This window comes from Rhineura floridana, chromosome 3 (assembly GCF_030035675.1).
Source record: "Rhineura floridana isolate rRhiFlo1 chromosome 3, rRhiFlo1.hap2, whole genome shotgun sequence".
Classification (NCBI taxonomy): domain Eukaryota; kingdom Metazoa; phylum Chordata; class Lepidosauria; order Squamata; family Rhineuridae; genus Rhineura; species Rhineura floridana.
The window spans coordinates 7,804,521-7,822,668 of record NC_084482.1 but is presented as its reverse complement, the minus strand read 5'-3'; the positions used below and the strand labels follow the sequence as shown (position 1 = coordinate 7,822,668).

The 18,148-nt window shown below is 47.9% G+C and overlaps 1 protein-coding gene across 3 annotated transcripts in view; it reads left to right on the top strand.

Annotated features, from left to right (window-relative positions):
- Positions 1 to 18,148, top strand: part of PDZD4 (PDZ domain containing 4) — a 31,609-nt gene that overhangs the window by 11,197 nt on the left and 2,264 nt on the right. Inside the window, exons 2-7 of one of the 3 annotated variants that reach the window (XM_061621670.1) lie at positions 1,514 to 1,785; positions 2,351 to 2,441; positions 7,806 to 7,904; positions 14,268 to 14,330; positions 14,427 to 14,528; positions 16,063 to 16,194. In XM_061621670.1, coding sequence (XP_061477654.1) covers positions 1,514 to 1,785; positions 2,351 to 2,441; positions 7,806 to 7,904; positions 14,268 to 14,330; positions 14,427 to 14,528; positions 16,063 to 16,194 — 759 coding nt within the window. Of the gene's footprint in view, positions 1 to 1,513; positions 1,786 to 1,996; positions 2,069 to 2,350; positions 2,442 to 7,805; positions 7,905 to 14,267; positions 14,331 to 14,426; positions 14,529 to 16,062; positions 16,195 to 18,148 lie in introns of those variants that run through there. The other 2 variants (XM_061621671.1, XM_061621672.1) reach the window with 2 other exon arrangements.

Here is an 18,148-nt window from a genome sequence, read left to right as displayed (position 1 = left end):
TAAATATTAAACATGCTGTCCCTGTTGTCTTTTTGACACTTACAGAAGACCTTCCTTTTCCAACAAGCCTTTTAAGTAGAGACCTTTATCATAGTCTGCATCTGTATTGGAATTGTTTTTAAGATTGTTTGTTTGTTTTATTACTTGTTTGCCACCCTGGGCTCCTTTTGGGAGGAAAAGTGGGATACAAATGTAATAAATAAATACATTCAGATGCCACTGACCTATAACAGGAAAAACCTGTTTCCCCCACAGGTTCCCATCTGGAAAAGGAAAGTAATGAAAACAGGAATTAAATCAATGTTCAAATGAGGGATTGTGGAATGTTTCGTGATCTTTATGAATGGGTACACAGGAGTATCAGGGCATGTTTATGATATTTGCTAAGATATTTGGTTAGTAGGAGTAGCAATTTCTTCCTCCGACCTATGTGTCAAGTAGAAATTCAGGAGGTGGAGCATTTCCTAAACTTTAGATAGTACAGTATTGATAAAAAATGCTGCACCGTCTGATTTTCTTCTTGTCTTGCTATTATTAAGGACATAGGAGTAATTCAGGGTGGCTGTGGCAAGTATATCCATAAGCATGGTTGATCAAATATGCCTGCCCTTGGAATTTCTCATGTTACTGCCCCAATTATACTGTGAGTTAAAGTACTTGAGTTTAGCTACATAAACAGCTATCCTGGTCCAGCTTTTAATTTGCTTCTGCAATCAAGAGGTGAATCAGCAACTAAAGTGAGGTTAAAGGCAATGATAGAGCCTCTGATAAAGGCGAGAGCTCTGGAATCTCTCTCCCTCCCCCCAATTCAAACAATGAACAGAGAACAGAGTTCTCTGCAGACACAATTTAACTGTGAAGGATCCAAGATATCAGGGATGCAACTCCAAAAATCATCCTGGCATTCTTTGTTAATGTGTAAATGGAGAGTGCTGCCTCAGGGGATAATAATAACCCTGTGACAACCTCTGAAGCAATCTTTGAATGTGTAAACAAGTCCCTTATCTCATTTTCCCACTACTGCTTTAATGGCTTTTTTACATGATCAGTTATCCTGTGACAACATCCCCTGAACTCACCACAGACTCCAATTTGTTTATATGCTCATGGGGCTGATAGTCAGCAATCCCCAGCAAGGTTGAAATATGTCTGTGTAGACATACCTATAATCTAGGGTGGCCAGATAGAAAAGAGAATAAGACCCTTCCTGCATCTTTAAATGCTGTGTAGAAGAGGGGATTTCAGCTGATGTAGCTTCCATGAGAGCCTACATCTGCTGAAATACTATCTTCTTCTACACAACTGATAAAGGTGCAGAAGCAGCCTTCTTCTCTTTTCCATCTGGCCACCCTAGGTGATTGAATCCCAAGGTCATACTGTAGAGCAGGGGTAGCCGGTTTGGTGCTCTCTAGACGTTGTTGGACTACACACTCCCATTGTCCCTGACCGTTAGTCACACTACCAGGAACTACCAGGGACCTTCTATCTGTCTGTCTTCTCCTCTCCGCTATAGGTGAATGGTCGGGAGTTGTCCCGTCTCTCACAGGAGCAGACCCTTGAAGCCCTGAGGTGCTCCAAAGAGCCTCTGGTCATCCAGGTGTTGCGGCGCAGTCCCCGCAGCCGGGGTGGTGCCAGTGAGGGAACCGCCCTCCAAGGGGACCCCACAACGTTGGTGGACAGTGGAACTCAGACGGACATCACCTTTGAACATCTAATGGGGCTAGGCAGGATGCGGCCCCCAAGCCCCCCAGCTGTGACACTGGAACCTTATGGGCTGCCTGATCTGTGAGTGCTCCTCTGAGGAAAATCTTCCCCTATTGCCTTCACTCTTTGTGCCTTTTAATCCTTCATAGCCCCACTGTCCTTCCTGCTATCCTGTTCTTTTGGGGTTGGCAGTTTTTAAACTACCCACTGTAGTTGTGCATTTAACAGCAGCTCAATATGCAGAAATTAGTACAATTGAGATTAACCTCTAAATGTCTTCACAAGAGAAGGCCAGACCCTTTTTTTACTCTATGAACTCTCAAATGACTAATTTGAATCTGTTTCCCCCAGCATCAGGGCTGAGGTACGTTCACAAGCTGCTGTTGTCTTCTTGAGCTTCATCTTTCTATATTATACAGGCTGGCTAAAAAAGCACAGGCATACACAAAATCAAATTCTCTCCCCCTTGAGATGGCCATGGCCAGACCCCCCCCCCATGTTTCCAGGTTCCAGATTCAAGTTTTCACATCTAGTTTGCATTTGCTGAATTTTCATTTGGGGACAGAGCTCTGGGAGACTTCAAAGGGGTTTCTCAGTGCCAAAGGGATGCTTTAACTAACTGCTTTATGTCTTTCCTTGTTCGCAGCCCCTCGATCGGGCATGAATATTATGACCCTGTGGAATTCATGGAAGGAGGCGCCCCAGAGACTGAGCGGGCAGAGGAGCTGGAATATGAGGTGAGAATGTGATGAAACTGGAAGGTTCTGGGCATATATCTGCAGATCAGGGAGCAGGACTTGACCCCTACCACTAGGCAGAGCGAAGTAAACAGCACTGAGTGGCACATTTTGGGTATTATTAAGTGGCAGTACAATGCAAAGATATTTAATGTGGTGTTAGGTGACAAAATCCGGGCTGGCTCCAGAGAGGTACAAGGTTGGACACTGGCAAGGACACCAAGGACATCTGCACTATACTTTATTTATTTATTTATTGAATTTATATCCTGCCTTTCCTCCCGAAGAAGCCCAGGGTGGCAAACAAAACCAACCAATTTAATAAGGAAAAAAAGGTGTTTTAAAGCATTCTAAATTAAAACATTTTAAACACAATTACAATTGTAATTCTAAAACACAGTTAAAATATTCTAAAACACAGTTAAAATATTCTAAAGATACAGTTAAATACATTCTTCCTTCAGTTGTCTTTGAGTTGCTAGAAGCAGTCCTCTTCAGCCATCCAATGCGTGGGTAAACAGGAATGTTTTCAAATTCCTTCTGAAAGTCAAAAGTGATGGAGACAGACACATCTCACTGGAGAGTGTATTCCACAAACTGGGAGCCACCACTGAGAAGGCCTTGTCACAGGTGAGCACCAACTGGGCAGCACTTGGTGGTGGCACCACCAACAAGGCCTGACCTGCTGATCATAGGGTACCACCTGCTGATCATAAAATATTATATTACCACATTAAGCAGCCATGGCTTCCCCAACAGAATCCAACTGTAGTTTGCTAAAGATGCTCAGAGTTGTTAGAAGACCCCCTATTCCCCTCAGAGAGCTACAATTCTCAGAGTTCCCTGGAAAGAGGGATTGATTGTTAAACAACTCTGAGAACTGTAGCTCTGTGAGAATAGGGGTCTCCTAACAACTCTCAGCACCCTTAACAAACTAGAGTTACCAGGATTCTTTGGGGGTAGCCATGACTGTTTAATGTGGTATGGTACTGCTTTAATATATAGTGCAGATGGGGCCCAAGGTTGGCAAAGAGCCCACCACCCCAGCAATTTTGCATGGAGCACCCAAAAATGTCAGAAGCAGCATCAAAGAAGTTTCAGTTCACAAGTCCCACCTCGTTCACTCAAAGGGGTTGGGGCTCTGAGGATGTCTTGTCCAAGGATCCCCAAATCCTGGAGCAGTTGTTGTGCACAGTATTTTGCTTTCCAAGGTACTTCCCAGTATTTCTTGAAAGGACACTGCTGGCACTGTGAAAAATATTTGGGGAGCATATGCTGGTGCCAGGAGTGGTGCTCTCCTTCCTTTTCATTGCCTCCTGCCTTCACTGAATGCTGTCTCCATACACCCTATATCTGTCTCCATACATCACCGAGCACTATCCCCATACATCCTAGATCATGTCCACATGGACATTTGCTTCCATTTAACAACCACTTACTGTGTGTTATTCCTTATTGAGAGAGACCTTTGAGTGAAGAGAGGAGGAATAAGGACTCCTTTTTAAATCATTCCTTCTAATAGCGAACTCAGGTGGCGAGTGCCACCAGAGCTGTAACCAAAAAGAAGCTAGTGAGAAACAATACGGAGGTATCGTCATAGGGGAAATCCCAAAGTTTGTACAAGTACAAAAAACCCTTTTAAATCAAATCCAAGGAGGGCAACTCCCACCCACCCACAACCTAATGAAGCCTGAGAGTGCTGAGTAGCCACGGAATGTAGAATGACAGTTGGAAAAGAAAAACAGAGGAGGTGGTGGATGAAATGGAATGCCAATTTGGAGGAAAAGACTTACTGGAATCGTGAACATGAGCGCTCCTTTTTGGAGGTAGACTACACTGCAACTGTGAAAGCAAGTCCTACTTGTTCTCCCTATTCTTAAACTTTTTGCTCATGTGAGAATTACCAGATTAGGGGCTGCACTCACACTCTTCCCAGAATAATAATAATAATAATAATAAAATTTTATTTCTAGGCCGCCTATCTGGCCGAATTAACGGCCACTCTAGGCGGCGTACATAGACTAAAATATAATATAGAGTAAAATATAACATATAATACTAAACAAAACCCCAGAAGTCTATAGACATCCCGAGCAGCAGGTTCACGCACACATACACACACACGGTCTCTGGCCCCTTCAGCAGCTGCTGCTTTTGCAGCTGGAGAGAGACAGGGCCCCACCCTTCCAGGCCAGGTGGAAATCAGCCAGAAGTGCAGGGAGCAGGTCTTGCAGAAACTCACACAGGTAGATGGTCTCTGGCCCCTTCAGCAGCTGCTGCTTTTGCAGCTGGAGAGAGACAGGGCCCCGCCCTACCAGGCCAGGTGGAAATCAGCCAGAAATGCAGGGAGCAGGTCTTGCAGAAACTCACACAGGTAGATGGTCTCTGGCCCCTTCAGCAGCTGCTGCTTTTGCAGCTGGAGAGAGACAGGGCCCCACCCTTCCAGGCCAGGTGGAAATCAGCCAGAAATGCAGGGAGCAGGTCTTGCAGAAACTCACACAGGTAGATGGTCTCTGGCCCCTTCAGCAGCTGCTGCTTTTGCAGCTGGAGAGAGACAGGGCCCCGCCCTTCCAGGCCAGGTGGAAATCAGCCAGAAATGCAGGGAGCAGGTCTTGCAGAAACTCACATAGGTAGATGGTCTCTGGCCCCTTCAGCAGCTGCTGCTTTTGCAGCTGGAGAGAGACAGGGCCCCGCCCTTCCAGGCCAGGTGGAAATCAGCCAGAAATGCAGGGAGCAGGTCTTGCAGAAACTCACACAGGTAGATGGTCTCTGGCCCCTTCAGCAGCTGCTGCTTTTGCAGCTGGAGAGAGACAGGGCCCCACCCTTCCAGGCCAGGTGGAAATCAGCCAGAAATGCAGGGAGCAGGTCTTGCAGAAACTCACACAGGTAGATGGTCTCTAGCCCCTTCAGCAGCTGCTGCTTTTGCAGCTGGAGAGAGACAGGGCCCCGCCCTTCCAGGCCAGGTGGAAATCAGCCAGAAATGCAGGGAGCAGGTCTTGCAGAAACTTACACAGGTAGATGGTCTCTGGCCCCTTCAGCAGCTGCTGCTTTTGCAGCTGGAGAGAGACAGGGCCCCGCCCTTCCAGGCCAGGTGGAAATCAGCCAGAAATGCAGGGAGCAGGTCTTGCAGAAACTTACACAGGTAGATGGTCTCTGGCCCCTTCAGCAGCTGCTGCTTTTGCAGCTGGAGAGAGACAGGGCCCCGCCCTTCCAGGCCAGGTGGAAATCAGCCAGAAATGCAGGGAGCAGGTCTTGCAGAAACTTACACAGGTAGATGGTCTCTGGCCCCTTCAGCAGCTGCTGCTTTTGCAGCTGGAGAGAGACAGGGCCCCGCCCTTCCAGGCCAGGTGGAAATCAGCCAGAAATGCAGGGAGCAGGTCTTGCAGAAACTCACACAGGTAGATGGTCTCTGGCCCCTTCAGCAGCTGCTGCTTTTGCAGCTGGAGAGAGACAGGGCCCCGCCCTTCCAGGCCAGGTGGAAATCAGCCAGAAATGCAGGGAGCAGGTCTTGCAGAAACTCACACAGGTAGATGGTCTCTGGCCCCTTCAGCAGCTGCTGCTTTTGCAGCTGGAGAGAGACAGGGCCCCGCCCTTCCAGGCCAGGTGGAAATCAGCCAGAAATGCAGGGAGCAGGTCTTGCAGAAACTCACACAGGTAGATGGTCTCTGGCCCCTTCAGCAGCTGCTGCTTTTGCAGCTGGAGAGAGACAGGGCCCCGCCCTTCCAGGCCAGGTGGAAATCAGCCAGAAATGCAGGGAGCAGGTCTTGCAGAAACTCACACAGGTAGATGGTCTCTGGCCCCTTCAGCAGCTGCTGCTTTTGCAGCTGGAGAGAGACAGGGCCCCGCCCTTCCAGGCCAGGTGGAAATCAGCCAGAAATGCAGGGAGCAGGTCTTGCAGAAACTCACACAGGTAGATGGTCTCTGGCCCCTTCAGCAGCTGCTGCTTTTGCAGCTGGAGAGAGACAGGGCCCCGCCCTTCCAGGCCAGGTGGAAATCAGCCAGAAATGCAGGGAGCAGGTCTTGCAGAAACTCACACAGGTAGATGGTCTCTGGCCCCTTCAGCAGCTGCTGCTTTTGCAGCTGGAGAGAGACAGGGCCCCGCCCTTCCAGGCCAGGTGGAAATCAGCCAGAAATGCAGGGAGCAGGTCTTGCAGAAACTCACACAGGTAGATGGTCTCTGGCCCCTTCAGCAGCTGCTGCTTTTGCAGCTGGAGAGAGACAGGGCCCCGCCCTTCCAGGCCAGGTGGAAATCAGCCAGAAATGCAGGGAGCAGGTCTTGCAGAAACTCACACAGGTAGATGGTCTCTGGCCCCTTCAGCAGCTGCTGCTTTTGCAGCTGGAGAGAGACAGGGCCCCGCCCTTCCAGGCCAGGTGGAAATCAGCCAGAAATGCAGGGAGCAGGTCTTGCAGAAACTCACACAGGTAGATGGTCTCTGGCCCCTTCAGCAGTTGCTGCTTTTGCAGCTGGAGAGAGACAGGGCCCCGCCCTTCCAGGCCAGGTGGAAATCAGCCAGAAATGCAGGGAGCAGGTCTTGCAGAAACTCACACAGGTAGATGGTCTCTGGCCCCTTCAGCAGCTGCTGCTTTTGCAGCTGGAGAGAGACAGGGCCCCGCCGTTCCAGGCCAGGTGGAAATCAGCCAGAAATGCAGGGAGCAGGTCTTGCAGAAACTCACACAGGTAGATGGTCTCTGGCCCCTTCAGCAGCTGCTGCTTTTGCAGCTGGAGAGAGACAGGGCCCCACCCTTCCAGGCCAGGTGGAAATCAGCCAGAAATGCAGGGAGCAGGTCTTGCAGAAACTCACACAGATAGATGGTCTCTGGCCCCTTCAGCAGCTGCTGCTTTTGCAGCTGGAGAGAGACAGGGCCCCACCCTTCCAGGCCAGGTGGAAATCAGCCAGAAATGCAGGGAGCAGGTCTTGCAGAAACTCACACAGGTAGATGGTCTCTGGCCATAGTGTAGGATGACAACTATTTTAGAAAGGAGAATTAAGGAACATTTCTGGGATATATTCACATGATTTTGCTGAATATGATCTACTGTGTGCACTTCTGTAATAAAGCATGGGCAGACAGTACAGGAATATGGAAGAACTGGTTTGTTCGTACACTCTCTCTCTCTCCTTCTCCCTCTCCCTCTCCCTCCCTCTCCCTCTCCCTCAAAAGTTTGATTTATGATGGGTCATCATTCACACATTCATTCTTGAACCATCACTTGACATTGCAACATCGAATGATGAACCTGAAGGTGTGAACTGATGATTCCACTTTGAACATCACTTGACCACAAACATGATATATGACTGAGTGAGGGGCATGGCTTGGTATAAGTGTGTGACTTTGTCTGGGGCTTTCTTTGTCCCGCAGGAGGTGGAGTTGTACAAATCCAGTCACCGGGACAAGCTGGGCCTGATGGTTTGTTACCGAACTGATGACGAGGACGATGTAGGCATCTACGTTGGAGAGGTGGGGGAGGGGGCAGCTCTTGATGGGGTGTGCTGTGTGGCCTGGGGGGGGTCAGAGGTAGGGGAGGGGGGAGGGAGAGGCATGCTAGGGTTCATGCTTTATGAAACGGGAAATAAGGAGATCCTGGTTTTGTTGCTGCAGCAGCAAGACGTAAATGCTTTTTTGGGGGGGGGAGGCAGTGAACTACCAGTACAGAACAGTTTGCGCATGCCCATGAGGCCCTTTTGGGGACTGAACACAGAAGCTTCTGAAGATTTAGTTACAGATGGCTCCAGACAGTTGGCCAGAGCACTCTTAGAGGGTAACAGCGCAGACTATGGAAGCTCCATCTCCAGGAGATTTAGGGGAAGGGGCAAGTCTTCAGGTGCTTTCCTGAGATGAGGAGGGAAGACTTAAAAGGAGTATCTGGAAGGAGCAAGATCCACAGAAATGAAGGCTTCCCTCCTAATCTCGATGAAGATAGCAATTTGTGTGGGTGTGTGTTGTGTGTGTTAGAGAGAGAGTTAGTGGGATCACAGCAGCAAGAAATAGGTTAAACCAAGGATGGGGAACTAGTAGCCTTGCTGGCTGGGATTGATGGGAGTTGGAGTCTAACAACATCTGGAGGGCCACAGGTCCCCCATCCTTCATTAAGCGCTCCCTTTTTACCCCTTATTATTATTATTATTATTATTATTGTCTTTATTTATACCCCGCCATTTTTCCAAAACTGGAACTCATGGCGGCTTCCAGATAAAAAATACATAAAAACATACAAATTCTACATTAAAATAAGATTAAACTATTTCCAATATTAAAACCATACACACATATAGCTAAAAGAGTTCAAACTAGTTTAAAAATAATATAACAGACATTAGCAATGCAGCACCCTTCACGCCCTATCCTTAGCCTTCAATTCCAAAGGCTTGTTGGAATAGGAAGGTCTTTGCTTGTTGGCGGAAGGACTGCAAGGAGGGGGTCATTCTTACCTCCCTAGGAAGGGAATTCCAAAGCCTAGGGGCAGCCAGCGAGGGCCCTCTCACGTGTCCCCACTAGTCGTACTTGAGAAGATGTGGGTATTGAGAGAAGGGCCTCTCCTGAGGATCTCAGGGCCCGGGCAGGCTCATACAGATACGGTCTGATAAATAGCCTGGACCTAAGCCGTATAGGGCTTTATAGGCCAGCACTTTGAATTGTGTCCAGAAACAGACTGGCTGTCAGCTCTGCAGGTGGGGGCTGGAAATTCCTGGGTATTTACCAGGGCGGGAAAGTCCTTAGCTGGTAGTCTGGTTGTAAATCTGCCAGGCTAACGAGGATGAAGCATGATAAGGGCAAGGCCCTTTCCAAGCTTACGTGCCAAGCCAGAAGTCCAGAAGCGAGGTCAGTAGAGGTCCGGGTTCAATTGCCAAGGGATCAGTCCAAGATAAGGTTCAGGGAAACTAGAAACACACAAAGCCATGCCTGACGTTGTAGTCAGCAACAAGCTGAAGCCAAGGTTTGTCTTTTAAGGAGCAGGTTTGTCAGCAGGTGTGAGCCATCAGCGTTTTGGCCTTAAGTGGACAGGCCTGCCCCTCTTCTGCCTGACCTTCTGTTGTCTACATTCTGCAGGTGAGGGGGGAGTATCCTGTTCACTGTCTGCGTCTGGCTGAAGGGCTTCAGCTGTGCCTGGGGTGCTCTGCAGCTGAGGGGGAGAAGGAGCTGGGTTCTCAGGAGTTTCCTCCATTTCTCCTTCTGGGTCTGCTGCTGTTACTCCCGAGTCATCCTTGTCTAATGAGTCCTCTGACGGGGCCATGACACTGGCAACCAATGGAGCTTTTTTAACAGGGGTAGTATGGTCCCTGTAACCAGCCCCAGTTAGCATTCTGGCTGCAGCACGTTGTACCAACTGAAGTTTCCGAACAGTCTTCAGAGGCAGCCCCACATAGAGCGCATTACAGTAATCTAAACGGGATGTAACTAAGGCATGTGTCACCGTGGCCAGATCAGACAGCTCAAGGAACGAGGGGCAGTTGGCGCACTAACCTTAACTGTACTCCTGGCCACTGCAGAAACCTGGGACTCCAAATTTAACGCTGAGTCCAGGAGCACACCCAAACTGCGAACCTGTGTCTTCAGGGGGAGTGTAACCCCATCCAGCACAGGCTGTATCCCTATTCCCTGATCTGCCTTACGACTGACCAGGAGCACCTCTGTCTTGTCTGGATTAAGCCTCAATTTGTTCACCCTCATCCAGTCCACCACTGACGCCAGACACTGGTTTAAAACCGAGACAGCTTCCTTGGAATTAGGTGGAAATGAGAAATAGAGTTGGGTGTCATCAGCATACTGATGGCACCGAACCCCAAACCCCCGGACAACCACTCCCACCGGTTTCATGTAGATGTTAAATAGCATGGGGGACAAAACTGAGCCCTGAGGGACCCCACAGGCCAACAGCCAAGGGGTCGAACAGGAATCTCCCAGCACCACTTTCTGGGTTCGTCCTTCCAGGAAGGAATGGAGCCACTGCAAAACAGTGCCCCCAAGTCCCATCCCAGCAAGGCGGCCCAGAAGGATACCATGGTTGATGGTATCAAAAGCCGCTGAGAGGTCCAGCAGAACCAACAGGGACACACTCCCCCTGTCCAGTTCTCTGCGTAGGTCATCCATCAAGGCGACCAAAGCCATCTCTGTCCCATAACCAGGCCTGAAACGAGACTGAAATGAATCCAGATAATCTGTTTCATCCAAGAATCCTGGGAGCTGGGAGGCCACCACACGCCACACCTTACCCAAAAATGGAATATTGGACACTGGCCGGTAATTATCCATTATGGAGGGGTCCAGTGAGGGCTTTTTTAACAGAAGCCTTACAACTGCCTCCTTTAGGCAACCTGGAACTCTGCCTTGGTGTAAGGAGGCATTAACCACTCCCTTCACCCACTCAGCCAGTCCCTCTCTGGCACTTTTTATAAGCCAGGATGGGCAAGGGTCTAGCACCTCTCCAAGGATCTTGTCCACATCCTCGGGCTGTACAAATTGAAAAGAATCCATCATTATCGGACAGACAGGAGCCAAAGTTACATCCCCTGAGACTGTACCAATTATAGTGTCTAAGTCGGAACGAATCTGAGCGACTTTATCTGCAAAGTGCTGTGCAAACTCTTGACAGCGGGCTGTTGAGTGATCTATATTACCCTCTCGTGGGCCAGAATGTAAAAGACCCCTGACCACTCAAAACAGCTCCACTGGACAGCTCCCCGCAGATGCAATGGTGGCAGAAAAGAATGATTTCTTTGCTGCCTGCACTGCCACAGAGTAGGCCTTCAAATAGGCTCTAGCCCATGTTCGGTCAGACTCGCTCTGAGTCTTCCGCCAACGTCGCTCTAGTCTCCGTCTCATTCGTTTCATCACCGCCAGCTCCTTGGTAAACCAAGGGGCTGGTTTGGCTCCACTTCGTGAGAGGGGACGCTCAGGAGTGATCGTGTCCACCGCCCTGGCCATTTCCCCATTCCAGAGGTCAATCAGAGCTTCGACAGAATCGCCTGCCAAGGTGGCAGGAAAATCCCCAAGAGCCATCAGGAAACCATCCAGATCCATCAGCCTCCTGGAGCGGACTATCCTAATCGGTCCCCCACCCCTGCAGAGGTTCCGAGTCCCAGTGAGTCTAAACCCCACCAGGTAGTGATCTGTCCATGACAAAGGAACTACAAAATGTTCCTCCACACCAAGATCACCATCATCCCCCTCCACACAGAAAACAAGGTCCAGGGTGTGGCCAGCAACATGAGTGGGGCCAGATACTACCTGTGACAGACCTATGGTTGTCATGGAGGCCATGAAGTTCTGAGCCACTCCCGACAGGGCGGTCTTGGCATGGATGTTGAAGTCCCTCAGCACCACAAGCCAAGGGGACTCCAACATCAGCCCTGAGACCACCCTGGCTAGCTCGGGAAGGGAGACTGTTGTGCAGCAGGGTGGGCAGTACACCCCTTGCAGTCTTGATGCTGCTGAGGCTCCCCCTATAGCAGCTTTACATTTAAACAGCCATGCATGTTAATTGCATTCACTACCATTAATATTGATATAATTAATAATTATATTAATAATATAAACAAATATGGAAAACTAAACAATGGCCCACAGACTGGAAGCGTTCAATATATATCCCAATTCCAAAGAAAGGTGATCCCAGGAAATGCAGTAATTATCAAACTATTGCCTTAATACCCCATGCAAGTAAAGTAAAGCTCAAGATTCTACAACAAAGGCTCTTACCATATATGGAGTGAGAAATGGCAGACGTCCAAGCTGAATTTAGAAAGGGCAGAGGCACCAGAGATCATATTGCAAACATCATAATGGAACGGAGCAAGGAATTTACAGCAAAGCCTTTGACTATAGATCATGAAAAACTATGGAATGCTTTAAAATGCCACATCATCTGATTGTCCTGATGCGCAACCTATACTCTGGACAAGAGGCTACTGTAAGGACAGAATATGGAGAAACTGATTGGTTCCCATTCAGAAAGGGTGTGAGACAGTGTATTTTATCACCCTATTTGTTTAATCTATATGCAGAACATATACAGAAAGCGGGATTGGACCAAGGTGTGAAGATTGGAGGGAGAAATATCAATAATTTAAGATATGCAGATGATACCATACTACTAGCAAAAACCAGTAATGATTTGAAACGAATGCTGATGAAAGTTAAAGAGGAAAGCACAAAAGCAAGACTACTGCTGAATGTCAAGAAGACTGTTGTAATGACAACAGAAGATTTATGTAACTTTAAAGTTGACAATGAGGACATTGAACTTCTCAAGGATTATCAATTGGTCATTAACCAAAATGGAGACAATAGTCAAGAAATCAGAAGAAGGCTAGGACTGGGTAGGACAGCTGTGAGAGAACTAGAAAAGGTCCTCAGATGCAAAGATGTATCACTGCACACTAAAGTCAGGATCATTCAGACCATGGTATTCTTGAACTGTATGTATGGATGTCAAAGTTGAACAGTGAAAAAAGCGGATAAGAGAAAAATAAACTCATTTGGAAGAGAGCTTTGCACATACCATGGACCACGAAAAAGACAAATAATTGGGTGTTAGAACAAATTAAACCAGAACTATCACTAGAAGCTAAGATGATGAAACTGAGGTTATCATACTTTGGACACATCATGAGAAGACATGATTCACTAGAAAAGACAATAATGCTGGGAAAAACAGAAGGGAGTAGGAAAAGAGGAAGGCCAAACAAGAGATGGGTTGATTCCATAAAGGAAGCCACAGACCTGAACTTACAAGATCTGAACAGGGTGATAGATGCTCTTGATTCATAGGGTCACCATAAATCGTAATCGACTTGAAGGCACATAACAACAAAAACCATTAATATTGCCTCTACTTTGGCCCCCACACTCCAGGAGCGTGCTTTTGAATATAACCAGGAGTTCTACTGTTTGGAGTCTTAAATGTCAGCACGCAGTATGATATTAAATTAATGTAAATCATCATTTATCCTTGTAAGTAAGTATCATATGGGCATCTTTAGTGCTCTTGGCCTCATAGCATTGTTGAATTTGTAGCTATTGCGAAAAGGGTTGGAGGCAGGGAAAATACCATGCACCAAGTTATTGCCACAGAAAATCAGGGGCAGGCCACACCATCTGGGGGACTCTGCCTACCTGAAGATATCAACTTAGGACATATTCACCAACTGCTCCCTAAAATTATCAGTGTATTCTGGGAAGGAACTCTTCAGTATTAATGGATCATTGTTAAAACAGGCATGGAATTTGCAAGACCCTTAGCTCTAAATCATGCACATAGTACATTTTTATTCCACTCTTCATGTAAGAGCACAGGTCAGCATATAGGGTTTCCCCCATTTTATCCTCACAACAGCCCTAACTGGTGATTGGTCTGAGAGAGTGTGTGACTGGCTCAAGATCATCCAATGAGCTTCATGGCAGAGTGAGGATTTGAACAAGTGTCTCCTTGGTCCAAGACACTACTTGTTGTGCCACTGGGATGCCAGCCCTTTAGCAAAGAGCAAATCCTGGAAATCAGCTGCTGTTAGATGGAGAAGAGTTTCCCCCTCCTTTTCCAAATCTTTATGGCCAAGTACTGTGGTACAAACACAGGAGGCAACAAGCAACACAGGGCCTTACATAATTCGTCCAGATCTCAGGGTGTAGGATTTGCAGAGCAGAACCAAGTTCTTCACTAAGGGAAATAATGTTTTGTCTGGTGTGTGTTAGTATACAAGGGGGTCCTGGGTTCTCTGCCCAGAATTCCACGTTTAGTAGAGTTCTAAGTTACCAGCAAGAGAAACTAGGAAGCAGGCAGCTTGAGTTGTCCTCCTAGTGCTCATTTAATTTTTCTTACACCAGGTAAATCCTAACAGCATTGCTGCCAAGGATGGACGAATTCGGGAGGGAGATCGCATAATCCAGGTGAATGTTGGGGGGAGGGAATGTTGTGGGTGTTAACGAGGATGATTTAATGCATGCATTTAAACTTGTCTTTCTACACATTTCCTTCAATCCTAGATAAATGGCATGGAGGTACAAAATCGGGAGGAGGCTGTAGCAATTCTCACCCAGGAGGAGCGTACAAATATTTCTCTGCTGCTGGCTAGGCCTGAGACTGAGGTGAGAGGTGTTTAGCTGCACCACATGTCTGAAAGAGAATGGAGAGGGGCCATAGCTCAGTGGTAGAGCATTAGCCTTACATACAGAAGATCCTAGGATCAATCCCTTGCCTCTCCTGGTAGCACTGGGAAAGCCTTATTTGGAAAACAACAACAACAACACTGATACAGATTTACAAATGATCTGACTCCATATAAGACAGATTCCTGTGCTCCTAGATTCAGAGGATGAGTGGAGAGTGTATATGAAACTGCACAAGGCTGGGGAACCTTTGGCCCTCCAAATGTTGGACATCAGTCCTGACCATTGGCTATGCCGGTGGGAGCTAATGGGAGTTGCAGTCCAGCAACCTCTGAAGGGCCAAAGGTTACCCAGTCTTGTTATACTGGTATGGACCATGGAAATCTTGGTTCAAATCTCACCTCAGCTGGTAAGAGGTATCAGGTAGCTGTCAGAAAGAAACTATCAGCTGTTCCATGCGTTACAAGGAACATGTGCATTTGAGTCCCCCTTTCCTTGTTTGTTATTGAACCCCATGGAAGGGAGTAGGCTCCTTTCCACCAATGTCCAGTGGAAGCAGAGGGGTGGCGAAAAGCTTACAGGAGCTGGCTTATGTATTGCTTGTCTTGCTTGACCCTGAGAAGGACCTTGCTTACTTTGATTTAGGGATGCTTGTGGAAGTCTCCCTATCTGAAATCCTCTCTCTGATTGTGGCAGTGCTTGGATTAGCATATGTGGCAATGGTGGCCCCTCCTCAGGATAAGGCAAGGCAAGTGGTAAATAAGTGAGTCCCCATGAGCCTCCTAAGCCCCACTAATTGTCGTTGGCCCTGATGAAAGAGGCTGCTCCTTTTGTATCTTATTCCCTTCATGTTACTTTTCTCAAGCCTATATTTAAAACTTCAAACTAAGGACGAAGCAACATGTTACGAGGCACACGTGGGATTTCACATCTTGTGTTTGTCTTTCTTAGCCCGGTTGAATCAGTGGCTGAAGGGTAGGTTAAATACCCTCTCTTCCTACCCCCAGTTTTCTCTTCTATGAATGTTATTTATATTTTTATCCAGTCCTTCATCCAAGGAGCTCAGGGCAACAACAATGCAAGGTAGGTTAGGCTAAGAGATAGTAACTGGCCCAAGGATCTGAATGTGAGTCTCAACAACACTAGTGTTACCCCAGAAGACACACATTTTGAAAACTGCGTTTGAGGCAGTGATGTGTAGTTCCATTCCCAAAGAAGAAACAGAAAAGGCGTTTGCCTTGTTTTGGAAAGAAAAAGTTTATAGTGGGTGAATTAGACAGATACCCCATATGACATGAAGATTCGTTGTCCAAATGCGTCTGGCAGTTTGAGCAGAGTATGTTGCCATCTTCTGAATTTGCTCCTCTGAGTCCAGGCAGATATTGTTGAGTTTAGGCTAGTGGAAAGTATATCACCAGCTTTGATGGAGGCTGATGCAAGAATGAACAAGACTTGGTTGGGGATAAATAGTGGAATTCCTGACTCTGCACCATTATCCTCTTCACTCTTCCAGCTGTCCAAGCGCTGGAAGGACAGTGACCGTGAGGATTTCCTGGATGACTTTGGCTCTGAGCATGAAGCTGGAACAAAACCCCGACAGCTCCTGTCTCCTCCAGACCAACAGGTATGTGACCCAGAAGGGGAAGTGGGGGTGGGGTGGGGTCAGCAGCTTGCTCTGTGGAAGAGGCAGGGTATTTGCTTCTAGGGCAGTGGGGAGGAACCTTTTCCAGCCCAAGGGCCTCATTCCCTCATGGGCTACCTTCTGAGGGTCACGTGCCAGTGGGGTGCGGGTGTCAGAGACAAAAGGGGGTGGAGCACTAGATGTGATTCTTTATCTTTGTACCGAAAGCTAAATTCCAGCCACACAAAAGCTAGAGGTTTCTACGGCACCTGCCCCAACATCTCCCTGTCCTCCATCCAGGCAAGCAAGAGGGATTATCGTCACAGTTCAAGGACACTTTCCAGCCAGTCAAAGGCACTTGAGGAGGGTTCAGAGCAGGGCCAGTGAGGGGTATGGCCTGAGGGGAGGCTTTGCAAGGGGAAGACAGAGAGAGGGCTTACTGGGCCCGTGTGCCTGAGGTTCCTACCCCTATTCTAGGGCATACTTATGTATGGTTTGCAGAGTACTGAGACACAAAAAGCAGAAAAGGGGTTCCCTGTGAGGTACGGTATGTATTAACTATTATTATTTATTAGGCATGTTAGTTGCTTGTTACCCAAAGGTCTCCAAGCGACTTGCAACATGGTTAAAACCACAAATAAATATATGATACCATAAAACAGCAAAAAAACCTCCACACGACCTCCCCCCTAACAGCCACAGGAAGCTAGTGCCTGATAGAGGCGATTTATGGTAGGACCATTCACTGATATCCACTTCAGCAAGTGCATTAAGGGATAAGCTCCCTTCCAACTGATGGAAAGCTCTTTTATGCTGAGTCAGACCACTGGTCCATCTAGTTCATTGTTATCTATACCAGGGAGGAAGGGTACAGATCTACACAGAGGAAGCCGCGGCCCTGTAGATGATATTGAGGAACAATCCCCATAATCATGGCCAGTTGACCGAAACGGTGAGAGTTGTAGTCCAGTTATACCTGGAGGGCCAAAGATTGCTGGGGATTGAACCTGGGACCTTCTGCATGCAAAGCACACACTCCACCACCGGGCGTCAGCCCCTACTGTTGCAAATCCCAGCTGACCCATCCTGAAATGTTATGTGGATTATTGTGTCCATCATGGGTGTGGTTAAATTTGCCTCCAACTGTTCATCTCAAAAGATTTTCAGTATGATGGTGTTCCTGTGGTTGCACTTGGCGTGAAATAAGGGGCCAGTCTTTTCACTATGAATTTGGTAAACAACCTCCTTCCTTCTGTGAGCAACAACAGAGGCTTTGACAAATCTCTCATCTTATTATGAAGCTGCTCACTTCCATTTCTCTGTGTCTTGGCTTACACACTATAGGTGGGGTAGGCAGACAGCAGATTGGGATCTACTTGCATATTCCTGGATGCTTTTGCAATAGATTGGCAGCGGCGTCACTAGCGGGAGTGCGGGGGGGTGCGGATCTCCGGTGCGCGCCCTCCCAGGGGCATGGATGAGGTGGCTGGGCTTGCGCACACGCTGGTGCGCCTCCCTCACCCCGCCGACACTGCTCCCGGTCTCGCCCGCCCGCCTCCGAGGAGGAGTTGGAGCAGCCCTCCGCACCCCGGTAGATTGGCAAGGATTTCTGAACTACCATTGATGCACAAACAACTAGGTTAGAATCCCTCCAGTGTAGCAATTTAGGAGTAGATTAGTACTTATATGTGCAGTCCCAGGGTGTAATAGGGTAATGAGCTTTACCCCCACACCAATCAATTTGCACTAGTGGAAAACAAAGTACATTTTGTCAGCCTGAAGTCTGTCCATGCCTGTGCTAGAGTCAAACCCCGAAATTTCTAAGTGGGAAAGCTCTGTTTCTGTTCACATCATGGAAGGAAAGGGTCTAGAGAGGCCATTGACACACAATAATAAGAAGGGTCTCTGCTTAAGCTTCTGTAGTCATTCACATCTTGGAAGAAGGACTTAAAAAGAGCTCACATGGGAGTCAGCCATG